Source organism: Pseudophryne corroboree, chromosome 3 (genome assembly GCF_028390025.1).
Source record: "Pseudophryne corroboree isolate aPseCor3 chromosome 3, aPseCor3.hap2, whole genome shotgun sequence".
Lineage (NCBI taxonomy): Eukaryota > Metazoa > Chordata > Amphibia > Anura > Myobatrachidae > Pseudophryne > Pseudophryne corroboree.
Window position 1 is genome coordinate 566,894,489 of NC_086446.1, and position 18,266 is coordinate 566,912,754.

At 47.2% G+C, this 18,266-nt stretch overlaps 1 protein-coding gene across 2 annotated transcripts in view; it reads left to right on the forward strand.

The window, feature by feature from the left end:
* PGS1 (phosphatidylglycerophosphate synthase 1) overlaps nt 1-18,266 on the forward strand; it is a 172,675-nt gene that overhangs the window by 124,305 nt on the left and 30,104 nt on the right. For both annotated transcript variants that reach the window (XM_063961311.1, XM_063961310.1), the window contains 2 exons: nt 93-271; nt 10,232-10,726. In XM_063961311.1, coding sequence (XP_063817381.1) covers nt 93-271; nt 10,232-10,726 — 674 coding nt within the window. The remainder of the gene's footprint in view (nt 1-92; nt 272-10,231; nt 10,727-18,266) is intronic.

The following is an 18,266-nucleotide window of genomic DNA, read 5'->3' on the forward strand; positions in this document are numbered from 1 at the left end:
AAAAATAAAGACTATTGTTTTGATGATTGTTCCTTGCTTATTTAGTAGCTTTATTTTCTCCTTCTCATTGTTTTAATGAACTTGGTTTCTAGGGCGAACCTGAGTGACTCTTACTTCACCAACCGCCAGGACCGGTACATTTTGCTCCAGGGATGCTCAGAGGTAGCAGATTTCTTTAGCGAGTTGGTGGGAGCTGTCGGAGACGTTTCTCTTCAGCTGCATCCAGATGATTCAACTCAAATAGAAGAAATGATGGTGCATCCATATGAAGGTAAGACCACTCCTCCACTGTCTCTCTGGCAGGCTTCAATAGATGTGTTCACCCTGTTAACTATATGTTGTATTTTACTCGATAATTGACAATATGATAAAACCCTTATTTACATACAAAGTGATATATGCGATATCGCACGCAGAGCAGGAGGTAACCTACAGGGAGGTCTCACTCCAACCTCACCATGCACTAGCAACATTTTGACACTGCTACTTTTATTGGTTGTGCTTTATTTATTTATCTTTTTACCTACATTGTAGTAACGCAATATTATTCAGACACTGAATCCTGCCACAGCTGTTAGGGCTTGGATCTAATATTTTAATTGGCATGTCTAGCATTGAATAACAAGAGAACTAAAGTTACATTGTTTATTTTCAGCAGACATTAATGCTAACTCCCCGAATTTGTTCTTTGTTGCTGTCAGCTGCATCTGTAGACTTAGTACAAATTCTATCCTTGAATAACATGAATATTCATTTTTTTCTTAACTAATTTGATGTTCTGAAGGTATAGGTCTGGAAATATATATGGATCATTGCACAGATTGGGGGATGTGGCAGTGTGTACAGCTGGCCAGACATTCAGATATTTTGATCTTGCAAAATGGAAAATGTAGGATTGCAGATTACCTCACATAGGTTATACGAGATTATCTATTGTGCAAGAACATGGTATTAGAAGGACATATGTGCAATAGGATGTGGTACAAAATGTCATCATTGACTTTATGTTGACAGTCTTCATGTCGACATAGCCTGTTCAGGTGATTACAGTTCTAACCCTTAATCACAGCCTAACCCTAACATTAAAAAGTAAACTGTTGACATTGTGTCCATGTCACCATAATGACTGCATACTGGGCCTGAATGAGATGTGGTTGGAGTTAGCAGCAGTGATAGCTCTATATGGTGATGCAGCAGGAGGGGTCTATTACAAGCAGACGCATCCTGCTGCAACATTGAGCCCACCAGTGTCCTAGGATGCAGCATTGGATCACTCACCCCCCATCAGGTGGCTAGCAGTATCCATAACCGCCCATCGCATAGGCCAGGAACCCCCCTCCATCCCAAATGGCATCAGACTGTCAGTCACTGACAGGTTGATGCTTGACTGCATCTTGTGTTGTAGGACCAGTTCACGCATGTGCGCAAAAGTAACGGTTATCTGTACCTTGGGGCGCAAGCTGCACCTCTGTCCACATCTGAATTAGGCCCACTGTGCAACCACCGTGCTCAGTCAGGACCTTGTACTGCACAGGTTCTGCCACTGGGATGTGTTATGATTTGTCATACGTCCTAGAGGATGCTGGGGTCTCCATGGGGTATAGACGGGATCCGCAGGAGACATGGGCACTTTAAGACTTTCAAAGGGTGTGAACTGGCTCCTCCCTCTATGTCCCTCCTCCAGACTCCAGTTTTAGAATTGTGCCTAGTGAGACTGGACGCACTACAGGGGAGCTCTACTGAGTTTCTCTGAAAAATACTTTTGTTAGGTTTTTTATGTTCAGGGAGGCTGCTGGCAACAGTCTCCCTGCTTCGTGAGACTTAGGGGAGAGAAGTATGACCACCTTCTAGTGAGTTCAATGGCTCTGCTTCTGGCTAGAGGACACCATTAGCTCCTGAGGGTGCTGATCGCTGGGTACGCCTAGATGCTCACTCCCGCAGCCGGCCATCACCCCCTTTCAGAGCCAGAAGACAGGTGAGTAACAGAAGAAAAGAAGACTACTTCTTCAGTGACGACATTTTCTGAGGTACCGCGCAGCGAACGGATGCTGCTCGCCAAGCTCCCACACACAGCACTACAGGGTGCAAGTGGCGGGGGGGCGCCGGCGCCCTGGGCAGCTAAAAAAAATCCTCAATCTACCACTGGCAAGAGGGGACACTAGTGCCAAGGCACTGTCCTAACCCCCGCCAGTATAATTAAAAAAGCGGGACAGAAGTGCGCCATTAAGGGGGTGGAGCTTCCTCCTCACGGCGCCATTTCCTCTCCGCAAGCTGCAGAGACGCTGGTCCTCCTCACACTGACAAGTATCAGGGGTGCAAAATGGGGGGGAGGCACAGTATAAATTGGTAAAAAAACCGAAGAGGAGAAACTCTCTTTGTTGGGGCACTCTTTGTCAAATATTAGACATTTAAAATATAACTTAATAATTTTATTAAAAATAAAGTGACACAGTTAGAGATATATTGACAAATAATGATGCATATCAATTATGCTTATCTTAACAAATTATTTAACAAATGTAAAAATAATGAACGCCTTGGTGAGAATTATTAGTAATTAATAGATAATTAATTAAGCTGGGAATATGTCTGTCTATAGTGTACGACAGATTATTTTTCTAGTCCCAAAGAGAAAAAAAGGGATACCTTGGTTTAGTTACCTCCGTGTTTGAGTGCTTCCAATGAAAAGGAGAGTATATGTGATCTGACAGATTAGAATGTTGCCTATGTGGGTTCTTGAACACCTTCTGCTCTATGTTTAGGCAGCCGTGTACCCGGGAAGGCTTTTACTTAATGAATATTGTATTATTCGACTTTTTGCTACAGACAGAAGTCTGAAAGTCTGAATAATTGCTGATTTGGTATGAAAATATACTATTCACACAGGTAGTATAATAAAAATAAATAGAGAGAAAATTAATAAATTGGGTATATAGTGTATATGATAGTTATTGCTAGATTTTATTAGGATACAGGAAAGACAAGGTAAAGAAAAAGATAGAATAATTTGAGGGGGTGTCTTACTTCTGCTGTTCAGCTGGGTTGTTTACTGCACCTGGTACTCACTGCTGGTCCCCCACACAGTTACTGACCAGGCCTGCCACAGATTTGCTTCCAAGATCGAACGGGATCAGGCGTATCCTGTGGAGTATGGCCGTAATCTGCTGAATGAGAGAGTACGACTACCAAGATGCTTCTGCTGTCCAGATTAGTGGATGAGAGAGCATGAAATTTATAGACTGTATATCAGGAAGAACACATATAAGCTGTATATCAGAAAGAGCATACATCAGAGAGAGCATAAACCAATCATTTGGCTGCTATTGATAATAGAGGACTAAATGCTCTAGGTGCTTGCCAATGTTATCGGCCTATACATGTTAATCACCAAGATTAACTTCGGTTTAGTAAGCGCCCAATCAGGGCAACAAGATATTATTCTCTATTATCATTATCTATCTAGGAAGTGCCCATTTAGGGCAACAAGATTTACCATATTATTTTCTATTATTTATCGAGTGACCTCCTTGGCTTATGTGCTTTAATTTGCAATATGAGTTAAACTATGATGGATATATCTATGTGATCTAAACACAATACTACCCTTTATTCTTAAAGCAGCTATTTAAAGTAAGATTTATTATATTATTTTTCAGTATCATTATCTATCTAGTGACCCCCTTTTTTTGGATGTGCTTCAAATTACAATAGGAGGAAAACTGAGATGGATATATCTATGTGATCTGAACACAATACTATTCTTTACTTTCTAAGCAGCAATTTACATAATACTTTAGCCTTTTTCTCGCAAATAACAAACCAGTGTGTGTCTGTTTTGTTGTTTATTCATTTTTCATTTTTCTTTATTGCTTAATTTGCATTATAATCTGATATGAAATTATCAACAACAGTGCACAGATGTTTGCTTTGCACTAGGGATTAGAAAACCCATATTTTCAGAAAATATCCTTTTTGCAAGGTGGAGCAAGGATTTCTCCTCTTGGTGATTAACATGTATAGGCCGATAACATTGGCAAGCACCTAGAGCATTTAGTCCTCTATTATCAATAGCAGCCAAATGATTGGTTTATGCTCTCTCTGATGTATGCTCTTTCTGATATACAGCTTATATGTGTTCTTCCTGATATACAGTCTATAAATTTCATGCTCTCTCATCCACTAATCTGGACAGCAGAAGCATCTTGGTAGTCATACTCTCTCATTCAGCAGATTACGGCCATACTCCACAGGATACGCCTGATCCCGTTCGATCTTGGAAGCAAATCTGTGGCAGGCCTGGTCAGTAACTGTGTGGGGGACCAGCAGTGAACACCAGGTGCAGTAAACAACCCAGCTGAACAGCAGAAGTAAGACACCCCCTCAAATTATTCTATCTTTTTCTTTACCTTGTCTTTCCTGTATCCTAATAAAATCTAGCAATAACTATCATATACACTATATACCCAATTTATTAATTTTCTCTCTATTTATTTTTATTATACTACCTGTGTGAATAGTATATTTTCATACCAAATCAGCAATTATTCAGACTTTCAGACTTCTGTCTGTAGCAAAAAGTCGAATAATACAATATTCATTAAGTAAAAGCCTTCCCGGGTACACGGCTGCCTAAACATAGAGCAGAAGGTGTTCAAGAACCCACATAGGCAACATTCTAATCTGTCAGATCACATATACTCTCCTTTTCATTGGAAGCACTCATAAACACGGAGGTAACTAAACCAAGGTATCCCTTTTTTTCTCTTTGGGACTAGAAAAATAATCTGTCGTACACTATAGACAGACATATTCCCAGCTTAATTAATTATCTATTAATTACTAATAATTCTCACCAAGGCGTTCATTATTTTTACATTTGTTAAATAATATGTTAAGATAAGCATAATTGATATGCATCATTATTTGTCAATATATCTCTAACTGTGTCACTTTATTTTTAATAAAATTATTAAAAGTTATATTTTAAATGTCTAATATTTGACAAAGAGTGCCCCAACAAAGAGTCTTTCTCCTCTTCGTTTTTTTGCTTTAAACCTACTGACTCTGGGAGCACCACCGACTGGTAATTGATACACTGAATGTACATTATTTGTTTAAAGTCGGTCACAGACCAAGAACCTATTTTGGTTAACGTCTGTATCAACAACCTGTTGCGGAACTATCCCTATAAGCTTTATCACAGTATAAATTGGTGCAATATCCATGATAGTTAAAGTGCTACAGGTCTGAGGCAATTTCTTAGTGGTTTCAGACCCGTTGATTTGGCGCTGGGTTGTGAGCTGGCAAATCCCCTCTGTGTCTCTCTGACAGACTTTACTGTGGGTCTGTCCCCTATATGCCCGGTGTGTCTGTGGGTGATTGTTGCACGTGTGTCGACATGTCTGAGGCTGAAGGCTCTTCCCAGGAGGAGGCTGTATTAGGGACACAAACGGCTGCGGGGGTGACCCTGTCGGCACCGCCGACACCTGATTGGGTAAATATGTTGAACGCCTTGAATGCCAATGTGGCTCTTATTAGTAAGAGGTTGGATAAGTCTGAATCTCAGACCCAGGCATGGAAGAAATCTGTGGAAGATATGTTATTGCAGGTCTCCTCAGGGTCACAAAAACGTACGTTGGCCCAATTGGCAGACACTGATACCGACACGGACTCTGATTCCAGTGTCGACTATAGCGATTCCAGATTAGATCCAAAATTGGCAAAAAGCATTCAGTACATGATTGTGGCGGTTAAAGAGGTATTACATATCACTGAGGACCCGACTGTCCCTGATAAAAGGGTCTGTATGTATAAGGAAAGGAACCCTGAGATAACGCTTCCTCCCTCTCATGAACTGAACACGCTATTTGAAAAAGTCCTGGGAAAGTCCTGAAAGAAAGTTTCAGATTCCCAAAAGAATTACGGTAGTTTATCCGTTTCCCTCTGCAGATAGGGAAAAGTGGGAGTCACCCCCCACTGTAGATAAGGCCCTGTCACGTTTGTCTAAAAAGGTGGCTCTCCCGTCACCTGACATGGCAGCCCTTAAGGATCCTGCGGATCGTAAACAAGAAACTACGTTAAAGTCCATTTATGCGACCACAGGTACGCTACTCAGGCCTGTCATTGCATCTGCGTGAGTAAGTAGTGCTATCGAAAAGTGGCAGACAACTTGTCTTCTGATGTAGATACCCTAGATAGGGATAGCATCCACTTGACGCTGGGTTATATCAAGGACGCTGCAGCATACCTAAAGGAAGCTGCAAGAGATATTGGCCTTTTGGGATCAAAGGCCAATGCCATGGCAGTCTCAGCTAGGCGAGCATTGTGGATTCACCTATGGAATGCTGATGCTGATTCCAAGAAAAGTATGGAATCTCTACCATATAAAGGTAAGGCCTTGTTTGGTGACAGCCTCGATGTTTTGGTATCTACGGCTACCGCGGGTAAGTCATCCTTTTTGCCTTATGTTCCTCCACAACAAAAGAAAACGCACCACTATCAGATGCAGTCCTTTCGGCCCAATAAGTACAGAAAGGGCCGAGGTTCTTCCTTCCTTGCTACTAGAGGAAGGGGAAGAGGTAAACGATCACCAGCCTTGTCGGGCTCCCAGGAGCAGAAGTCCTCCCAGGCTTCTGTCAATTCCACCGCATGATGTTGGGGCTCCTATGCGGGAGTCCGCACCGGTGGGGGCACGTCTCAAACTCTTCAGTCAGTTCTGGGTTCGTTCGGACCTGGACCCATGGGTTTTACAAATAGTATCCCAAGGGTACAAACTGGAGTTTCAAGACGTTCCCCCTCGCCTTTTTTTCAAATCGGCCTTACCAGCTTCTCTTCCGGACAGGGAGGTAGTTTGCGACGCAATACAAAAGTTGTGTCATAATCAAGTTATCGTCAGGGTTCCCCAGTCACAACAGGGAGAAGGCTTTTATTCGAGCCTGTTTGTGGTCCCGAAGCCGGACGGCTTGGTCAGACCAATCCTAAACCTGAAATCCCTAAATTTCTACCTAAAGAAATTCAAATTCAAAATGGAGCGTCTCCGAGCAGTGATCTCCAGTCGGGAGGAAGGGGATTTTATGGTGTCGGTGGACATAAAAGATGCCTACTTGCATGTTCCCATATATCCTCCGCATCAGGCTTACCTGAGATTTGCAATTCAGGATTGTCATTACCAATTTCAGATGTTGCCGTTTGGTCTGTCCACGGCTCCGAGGATTTTCACCAAAGTGATGGCGGAGATGATGGTTCTCCTTCGCAAGCAAGGAGTCCCGATTATCCCATACTTGGACGATCTCCTGATAAAGGCGAGATCCAGGGACCAGTTGGTGCAAAACGTTGCACTCTCCCTGGAGGTTCTTCAGCAACATGGTTGGCTCCTAAACTTGCCAAAATCACAGTTGATTCAGACGACGCGGTTGTCGTTTTTGGGAATGATATTGGACACAGAACTACAGAGAGTCTTTCTTCCAGTGGAAAAGGCTCTGGAACTTCAGTGTCTGGTCAAACAAATTCTGAAACCAGCAAGAGTGTCAATCCATCAGTGCATTTGGTTGCTGGGGAAGATGGTTGCGGCCTACGAGGCCATTCAATTTGGCAGGTTCCATGCCAGAGTGTTTCAGTGGGACCTGTTGGAGAAGTGGTCCGGGTCTCACCTGTACATGCACCGGAAAATAATCCTATCTTCCAGGACCAGAATCTCACTCCTGTGGTGGCTGCACAGCTCTCACCTCCTGGAGGGGCGCAGGTTCGGGATCCAGGACTGGATCCTGGTAACCACGGATGCAAGTCTCCGAGGCTGGCGGGCAGACACGCTGGGAGAAAACTCCCAAGGAAGATGGTCAAGTCAGGAAATTTGTCTCCACATAAACGTTCTGGAGTTAAGGGCCATTTACAACGGCCTTCTGCAAACGGAACATCATCTTCGAGTACTGATCCAGTCGGACAATGTAACAGCAGTAGCGTACATAAACCGTCGGGGAGGAACGAAAAGCAGAGCGGCGATGGCAGAAGCCACAAGGATTATCCGCTGGGCGGAAAAACATTACAAGCGCTCTGTCAGCGATCGTCATTCCAGGAGTGGACAACTGGGAAGCAGACTTCCTCAGCAGACACGATCTCCATCCAGGAGAGTGGGCCCTCCACCAAGTAGTCTTCGCAGAGGTGACAAGTTCTTGGGGAGTTCCTCAAGTAGACATGATGGCATCTCGTCTCAACAAGAAGCTTCAGAGATATTGTTCCAGGTCAAGGGACCCTCAAGCAATTGTAGTGGATGCACTGGTGACACCGTGGGTGTTTCAGTCGGTGTATGTATTCCCTCCACTTCCCCTCATTCCAAAAGTTCTAAAGATCATAAGAAGAACAAAGGTTCGGGCGATCCTTATTGTCCCAGACTGGCCAAGGAGGGCTTGGTATCCAGATCTTCAGGAGTTACTTATAGGAGATCCCTGGCCTTTTTCCTCTGAGCGAGGACCTGTTACAACAGGGGCCGTGCGTGTATCAGGAATTACCGCGGCTACGTTTGACGGCATGGTGGTTGAGCGCAAAATCCTAGCCCGTAAGGGTATTCCCAGTGAAATCATTCCCACACTTATTCAGGCCAGAAAAGGGGTAACGTGTAAACATTACCACCGTATTTGGAGAAAATGTGTTTCTTGGTGTGAATCCAAGAAGGCTCCTACGGAAGAGTTTCAGCTAGGACGTTTTCTCAATTTTCTACAGGCAGGTGTGGTTTCGGGCCTAAAATTGGGCTCAATTAAGGTACAGATTTCAGCCTTATCGGTTTTCTTTCAGAAACAATTGGCCTTTCTTCCAGAAGTTCAGACTTTCGTGAAAGGTGTGTTGCACATCCAATCTCCATTTGTGCCTCCAGTGGCACCTTGGGATCTTAATGTGGTGTTGCAGTTCCTTCAATCACATTGGTTTGAACCTTTGCAGAAGGTGGAGTTGAAATTCCTCACTTGGAAAATGGTCATCCTGTTGGCCTTGGCATCTGCAAGGCGGGTGTCTAAATTAGCGGCCTTGTCTCACAAGAGCCCTTATATGATCTTCCACGAAGATAGAGCTGAATTGAGGACACATCAGCAATTTCTACCGAAGGTGGTTTCCTCTTTCCACATGAACCAACTTATTGTGGTGCCTGTGGCTAATGACGCCTTCGCTGAGTCAAAATCTCTGGATGTGGACAGAGCTTTGAAGCTTTATGTTGCCAGAACAGCTCAGATTAGGAAAACAGAGGCTCTGTTTGTCCTGTATGCTCCCAGCAAGATTGGGTGTCCTGCTTCCAAGCAGACCATTGAACGCTGGATCTGTAATACGATTCAGCATGCTCATTCCACGGCTGGATTGCCGTTGCCGGAATCGGTAAAGGTCCATTCTACTAGAAAAGTGGGCTCGTCCTGGGCGGCTGCCCGGGGGGTCTCGGCATTGCAACTATGCCAGGCAGCTACTTGGTCAGGTTCAAATAGTTTTGCAAAGTTTTACAAATTTGAATTTGATACCCTGGCTGATGATGACCTCAAGTTTGGTCAATCGGTGCTGCAGAGTCATCCGCGCACTCCCGCCCGTTCTAGAGCTTTGGTATAACCCCATGGTTCTAATGGTGACCCCAGCATCCTCTAGGACGTATGAGAAAATAGGATTTTAATACCTACCGGTAAATCCTTTTCTCTTAGTCCGTAGAAGATGCTGGGCGCCCGTCCCAGTGCGTACTGTATCTGCAGTTAGTAGTTGTGGTTACACACATATATTACGGTTTTGATCAGCCTGTTGCTGAAATTGTTCATGCCGTTGGCTTGTGTTTTGTTAAATGCCACGTGATGCGGCATGCTTGTGGTGTGAGCTGGTATGAATCTCACCTTAGTTTAACAATAAGTCCTTTCCTCGAAATGTCCGTCTCCCTAGGCACAGTTCCTATAACTGGAGTTTGGAGGAGGGGCATAGAGGTATGAGCCAATTCACACCCTTTGAAAGTCTTAAAGTGCACATGTCTCCTGCGGATCCCGTCTATACCCCATGGTTCTAATGGTGACCCCAGCATCCTCTACAGACTAAGAGAAAAGGATTTACCGGTAGGTATTAAAATCCTATTTTTTTAAAGTAAATATGTGTACAGAAGGAAATCATGTACATTTTGAAAATATTGTCCTTTTATTGTCGTTTTAGCCCATGTTCCTTTTTGAGTTTAAATGACCTAAATATGCCTTAATAAAAACTGTACGATTGTTTCTTTTTCCAGGTGATAAATCCAGGTACTGTGACACTGCAAGGAACAGAGTAATGGAAGTTATAGAGATGGCACGACGCAAGCAATGTGATCTACGCAGCACCAGCTTCCAGAGCAGGGATACTGACTCTGAAATAGACCCTCCAGATACCTGGGTTTACCCACTAGTGCAAATGAAGCCATTTGGCATCCAGATAGATGAGCTAGTCACAGAGACATTGCTCACTGAGGCTGAAAGAGGGGATCACCTACATCTGACCACTGGATATTTTAACCTGACACAGGGCTATATGGACCTAGTACTCGGTACACGAGCTAACTATAACATTCTGCTGGCGTCACCAGAAGTGAATGGCTTCTATGGGGCCAAGGGTATTGCAGGTGCTATACCGGCTGCTTATGTGCACATAGAGCATCAGTTTTATAATGCAGTGCGTAGGCTTGGACAAGACCAGCGAGTCAAGCTCAGAGAGTACTTCAGAGACCATTGGACGTTTCATGCTAAAGGTAAGTCTTTAGTCTGATCAAGCAATTTCTCAACTACTAATCGCGTAATGAGATCTCAGAAGTACCTGTTACTGTATCTCTGCTTTTGTTTTTAGTGTATTTTATTCAGTCAAACTATTAGCCACCTGCTGTCTATTGCAAATAAAATTAAAACTATTTTCCTACCAAAAACTTCAGCACGTATGCCCTGATGTGATGTCATGTTACTTTTGTGCCCCTGTGTTTTGCAAAAGTTTGCATCAGCTGCTGGGAGACCGTAAAGGTTCTTTGCCTTTCCAACATAAAAAGCATATTTAGGGCCTGATTCAGGGTGGACTGCAAATTCTGCTTCTGCTAAGTAGCAGAATTTGCAATCCATGTGAACGCATGCTGGGGGGACTGCCCATCGCAGGGCAAGGCCGCCCAGCATGCTGACCGCCACCTCCCCCCCTCGATCAAGCAGAAATTGCGATCGCATCGCACTTTCTGCTTGATAGCAGGAATTAAGGTTGCCTCCTGTTGGCGCAGCTAATATTTCTGATCGCGACGATTGCATGTGACATGACGCAGCTGCCGCGATCACTTCCACGCAACGCCCGCACCCCCACCCTCCCGTTTGTCCGCCTCCGCAACGCTCTGTCTCCGCCTAGGAGACGGAGCCCCGCAAACGCCTTTGCCTGATTGACAGGGAGAGGCAATGACATTTTCTGCACCCACCCCACACAGAAAATGCTGGTGCATGCGCAGGACGGATGCTCCACATGCGCCCACATCTTTTTTGTAATCTTTGCGGTTGGATTCTGCGATCCAACTTGAATCAGCCCCTTAGTTCAGGTTTTCGCCAATAGTTTTAATAGACTTCATTCTACATTTCCCAGATGCACTTCTGAGAAGCTGCTCATTGGCTGGCGGTCCGCAAAGCCGTGATTGGCTCACGCCAGATTTTAAAAAAGCCGCCTCTTCTTTTGATTGGCAACTGGTCTGCGAGCCGGGACTGCCAACTTTAAACTGCACAGTCCGCGGGATCTTTTCTGGTGGAAGTGGGCAGTGGGCGGGCGCAGATGGTGCTGACGGGGGTGACTGTGACCGTGCTGTCAGGCTGCAGCACCCCAGGCAGCTGTCCTGCTAGCCTGATCGCCCAAAACATTAAGGTTGCTGTCTCTAATTCTCTCAAACACAATGCGCTCATTAGTAAACTGTCAGTTATATTTTTGTGACCCAAATGTAATTTATTGTTATTATTAAATACTTAATTTCCGGGGGGGCGTGGCCACGGCGGCATCCGGGTAGGCAGCAGAGTACGGGAGCTCCCTGGCCGATTAATCCTGAAACCCCTCCTAGCCCCCGTTCCGGAGCTTGTACCCGCACACACTGCCTGCTGAGTGCTCGGGGCAACGGCGGGCGTCTTCTGGCTGTCTCCGGGGAGCGTTGTCTGGCCGCGCCGGCTGCCGCCCGCACTTCCAGCCTAGGCTGCAGGAGCATCCCCGGCCTCGAGTTTGGTGGCGCTTGGCCGCGCCCCCACTTGGCCGCGCCCCAGCTGCGAAAACTGAGCGCTACACGCTGCCTGGTGGACGTGGCACCCCCCTGCACCCGGTAATACTGCTTTTCTATTACTGTCCCCTGGTGCATGGGAATACTGAGCTGCGGGGGGAGAGGGGAGGCTGTGGGCCCGGTGGCCATTTTGGAAGCAGCTTCCTCCCCTCTATTTCATATTACACTGCACTGAGACTCAGGGGAGATTGTGGGGCTGATTGAAGTGCCTGTGGGCGCGCTGCCCTACTCCCTAATATACTGTCCTAATATACTGCCTCGGTTCACTGTCCTTTCCTGTACCCCTGGGACCTCCTGGCTCACCTCTCCTGTTTACCACCGGCTGTTTTGGGGCACATTTGATACTACATTGCTCGCTCACTGTTGGGCCCTCTGACACTGAACACTTGGGACCTGCGTGCCGGCTGAGCCCGATTGGATCCGTGTTGTACCCGGTTGGTGGTTTCAGCTGCGTTAATATGGTAAAAGACGGTCAACGTGCGGCTGCGGCCAAGTTGGAGAAATTTGCCCACAAATCTGCCACCCAGCCGGTGCAGCCATCTCCTAAATCATCCCCTCCTACCCGCCCTGATCCCCCGGCTGGGGCCGACTTGGGCACGGCTATGCAGCCCTCCGCTCCATCTATTCAGCAGGTACTAGAGGCGATAGTGGCCAGCGAACAACGCTTGTCGGACAAAATGGAGAAGGTGCAGTGCGATCTTTCTTTACTACGTCAGGATGTCCAACGAATCCGGGAGAGAGTGGGTGAGGCCGAGACGCGGGTTTCCAATCTGGAAAAGCAATCCGTGTCGGCGGTCTCTCAGCAAGTTTCAACAATGCAAACAAAACTTCTGGATATGGAGGGGCGCCTCCGTAGAAATAATGTGTGGTTTGTGGGCCTGCCTGAAAGGGAAGAGGGTGCACACCCTGAAGATTTCTTGGAATCATGGCTCAAAGAGGTGTATGGTGCAGAATCCTTCACCTCCCAGTTTGCGGTGGAGCGGGCCCACAGAGTGCCTTTCCGGCCTTTACCTCCAGGTGCCCCACCACGAACTTTCATAGCCAAATTTTTGCATTACAAAGACCGGGACTCTGTGCTACGCCTGGGTCGCACGAAGGGCCCCCTGCTTCGGAATGGTGTTCGGGTGTCGGCGTTCCCAGATTTTGCAGCGGACGTCCAGAAAGACCGGGCCCAGTTTCTGTCTATTAAACGGCGTCTTTGCGACTTGACTCTTCCCTACTCGATGTTGTTCCCCTCCAGATTGCGGGAGGTGGCAGACTGGGAAACCAAGTTCTTCAGTTCTCCACGGGAGGCGGCGGCCTGGCTGGACAGATATGCTCCAGGCAACCGCCAACTTGCTCCAGACTGATATCCTGATCTTCCTCCTACATGGGCCTTCAGCATGCAAGTATATGTCCGGGGAGCACCCTTTTGTTACGGTGGTTCTGGACTTTGTTGCGTTGTGTTATATACCTCTAGGGTTTCTTTTTGCACTGGGACTCTAGGTCTTTATGCTATGCATTAGTTTGCCGTAGGCACTTGGATCTCCAGGGTTGGGTTTTGTTAGGGATATGTGTATGCCACTGGGAAGATATACGGGGAGGGGGGTTGTTGGTTTCTATGCGGGTTCTGTTTTTCTTTCTTCAGTTTGTTTTCTATATTTATGGGGTTTTTTTATGTGAGGTGCTGATGTGCTGTTCAGGCCGGCTAGGCTTGTGGCCCGGGGTCTGCAGACGACACTGTCTTCGGGATAATGTTTTGTGTGGGCGGGCGGGGGCGCAGGCATTTTTGATTGCGAGTTCCTTTACTCACCCTGCGAGGTGTGTATGTGATGTGTCCCGGATGACCACATGGATACCATGCCTGCCTTAAAATTTTGGGCGTGGAATGTCCGGGGTATCAATAATAAAGTAAAGCGATCCCTGGTACTTAAAATGATTAAGAAATACGACCCGGACATTGTCTGTCTGAGTGAGACTCATTTAGAGGGAAATAGACTGCTGTCGCTCCGCAGGCCTTGGGTGGGATGGGCGTATCATTCCTCTCACTCCTCCTTCTCCCGAGGGGTGTCAGTCATGATTAAAAGATCTGTCCAGTTTGAATTGTTTACGGTAAATACTGACCCTTATGGTAGGTTTGTGTTTTTGGAATGCAAATTGAATTCTCGTCATTTTCTCTTACGTCCTAGAGGATGCTGGGGACTCCTTAAGGACCATGGGGTATAGACGGGCTTCGCAGGAGACATGGGCACTCTAAGACTTTAGATGGGTGTGAACTGACTCCTCCCTCTATGCCACTCCTCCAGACCTCAGTTAGATCCTGTGCCCAGAGGAGACTGGATGCACTGCAGGGGAGCTCTACTGAGTTTCTCTGAAAAGACTTTTGTTAGGTTTTTTATTTTCAGGGAGCACTGCTGGCAACAGGCTCCCTGCATCGTGGGACTGAGGGGAGAGAAGCAGCCCTACTTAACTGATAGGCTCCTCTGCATCTTTGGCTACTGGACACCATTAGCTCCAGAGGGTCGGAACACAGGTGTCGTCCTCGCTGTTCGTCCCGGAGCTGCGCCGCTGTCCTCCTCACAGAGCCGGAAGATAGAAGCCGGGTGAGTATAAGAAGAAAGAAGACTTCACAGGCGGCAGAAGACTTCAGATCTTCACTGAGGTACCGCGCAGCGGTCACGCTGCGCGCCATTGCTCCCACACTCACACACACATAAGGCACTGTAAGGGTGCAAGGCGCAGGGGGGGCGCCCTGGGCAGCAATAATAACCTCAAGGGACACTGGCCAGCATAATAGATACTGCGGAGGCAGTATATTACAAAACCCCCGCCAGTGTAAAGAATTTGAGCGGGACCGAAGCCCGCCGTTGAGGGGGCGGAGCTTGATCCTCCAGCACTGACCAGCGCCATTTTCTCCACAGCAAGCTGCAGAGAAGCTGCTCCCCGGACTCTCACCTGCCGAACACAAGTACAGAGGGCAAAAACGAGGGGGGGGGGGGGCATATTTAATTGGCGCAGTAAGTGTATTATATATCTATAAAAGCGCTGTACAGACTGGGACTGGGTTCCAGTGTCCAGTGGCGCTGGGTGTGTGCTGGCATACTCTCTCTCTGTCTCTCCAAAGGGCCTTTTTGGGGGGCTGTCCCCATATTTGTATATCCCAGTGTGTGTGGGGGTGTCAGTACGTGTGTGTCGGCATGTCTGAAGCGGAAGGCTCGTCTAGGGAGGAGGCAGAGCAGATGATTGTGGTGTCTCCGTCGGCACCGCCGACACCTGATTGGTTGAATATGTGGAATGTTTTAAATGCAAATGTGACTTTATTACATAAAAGATTGGACAAAGCAGAGTCCAGGGAAAATGCAGGGGGTCAATCCATGGCTTTGACTGTGTCACAAGGCCCTTCGGGGTCTCATAAACGTCCCCTTTCACAGATAGCAGACACTGATACCGACACGGATTCTGACTCCAGTGTCGACTATGATGATGCGAGGTTGCACCCAAGGGTGGCCAAGAGCATTCATTATATGATTATTGCAATAAAAGGTGTTTTGCATATCACAGAGGACCCCTCTGTCCCTGACACGAGGGTCTGCATGTTTAAGGAAAAGAAACCTGAGGTAACCTTTCCCCCATCTCATGAGCTGAACGCCTTATTTGAAAAAGCTTGGGAAACTCCAGACAAGAAACTGCAGATTCCCAAGAGAATTATTATGGCGTATCCTTTCCCCTCGCAGGACAAGTTACGGTGGGAATCCTCGCCCACGGTGGACAAGGCTTTAGCTCGCTTGTCCAAAAAGGTGGCGCTACCATCTCCAGACACGGCAGCCCTCTAGGATCCTGCTGATCGCAGACAGGAAACTACCTTAAAATCAATTTATACGCATACGGGTGCCTTGCTCAGACCGGCAGTAGCGTCGGCATGGGTGGGTAGCGCAATTGCTGCATGGGCAGATAACTTGTCATCTGACATTGACACCCTAGATAAGGATAGCATTCTGTTGACCTTGGGTCACATTAAAGACGCAGCGTTATATATGAGAGAGGCTGCGAGAGACATTGGACTGTTGGGTTCAATTTCTGCTAGACTGTCCCTGTGGACCCGCCAATGGACGGGTGATGCCGATTCAAAAAGACATATGGAAACTTTACCTTACAAGGGTGAGGTTTTATTTGGGGAGGGCCTCGCGGACCTGGTTTCCACGGCTACCGCGGGTAAGTCATCTTTTTTGCCTTATGTTCCCCCACAGCAAAAGAAAGCACCTCAATATCAGATGCAGTCCTTTCGGTCGCATAAGTTCATCGCCAGAAGTAAAGGTAGAGGGAAAAGAACGCCTGCTACGGCTAGTTCCCAGGAACAAAAGTCCTCCCCGGCCTCTACAAAATCCACCGCATGACGCTGGGGCTCCGCTGAGGGAGTCCGCACCGGTGGGGGCACGTCTTCGACTCTTCAGCCAGGTCTGGGTTCAGTCGGATTTGGATCCTTGGGCGATCGAAATTGTGTCCCAAGGCTACAAACTGGAGTTCGAAGAAGTGCCTCCTCGCCGATTTTTCAAATAGGCTTTGCCAGCTTCTCCCCCAGAGAGGGAAATAGTTTCAGCTGCCATTCAAAAGCTGTGTCAACAGCAAGTGATTATCAAAGTTCCCCTAATGCAACAGGGAAGAGGGTACTATTCAACCCTGTTTGTGGTCCCGAAGTCGGATGGCTCGGTCAGACCCATTCTGAATTTAAAATCCCTGAACCTGTATTTGAAAAGGTTCAAATTCAAGATGGAATCTCTCCGGGCAGTGATCTCCAGCCTGGAAGGGGGGGATTTTATGGTATCACTAGACATAAAGGATGCATACCTTCATGTCCCCATTTATCCCCCTCATTAGGCGTACTTGAGATTCGCTGTACAGGATTGTCATTACCAGTTTCAGACGTTGCCGTTTAGGCTTTCCACGGCCCCGAGGATTTTCACCAATGTAATGGCGGAAATGATGGTGCTCCTGCGCAGACAAGGAGTCACAATTATCCCATACTTGGATGATCTCCTGATAAAAGCGAGATCGAGAGATCAATTACTGAAAAGCGTGTCACTCTCCCTGAGAGTGCTGCAGCAACACGGCTGGATCCTAAATCTACCAAAGTCGCAGTTGATTCCGACAACTCAGCTATCATTTTTGGGTATGATTCTGGACACGGAAAAGAAGAGGGTTTTTCTCCCAACGGAAAAAGCCCAGGAACTCCAGAACATGGTCAGGGACCTGCTAAAACCAAAAAGAGTGTCAGTTCATCAATGCACTCGAGTATTGGGAAAAATGGTGGCGGCCTACGAGGCCATCCCCTTCAGCAGGTTCCATGCGAGGACGTTTCAGTGGGACCTTCTGGACAAGTGGTCGGGGTCCCATCTACAAATTCATCAGAAAATAAGCCTGTCCCACAGGGCCAGGGTGTCTCTCCTGTGGTGGCTTCAGAGTGCTCACCTGCTAGAGGGTCGCAGTTTCGGCATTCAAGACTGGGTTCTGGTGACCACGGACGCGAGCCTCCGAGGATGGGGAGCAGTCACACAACGGAGAAATTTTCAGGGACTGTGGTCAAGCCAGGAGGCTTGTCTACACATCAACGTGCTGGAATTAAGGGCCATATACAACGGCCTACGACAAGCGGAGAATCTTCTTCGCGACCTACCCGTTCTGATTCAGTCAGACAATGTCACAGCCGTGGCGCATGTAAACCGCCAAGGCGGGACAAGGAGCAGAGTGGCAATGGCAGAAGCCACCAGGATTCTTCATTGGGCGGAAAATCACGTAAGCGCTCTGTCAGCAGTTATCATTCCGGGAGTGGACAACTGGGAGGCGGACTTCCTCAGCAGACACGATCTCCATCCAGGAGAGTGGGGTCTTCATCAAGAAGTTTTCGCGGAGATAACAAGTCGTTGTGGACTTCCTCAAATAGACATGATGGCGTCGCGCCTCAACAAGAAACTTCGGATGTATTGTTCCAGGTCGAGGGACCCTCAGGCAGTAGCGGTGGACGCCCTGGTGACAC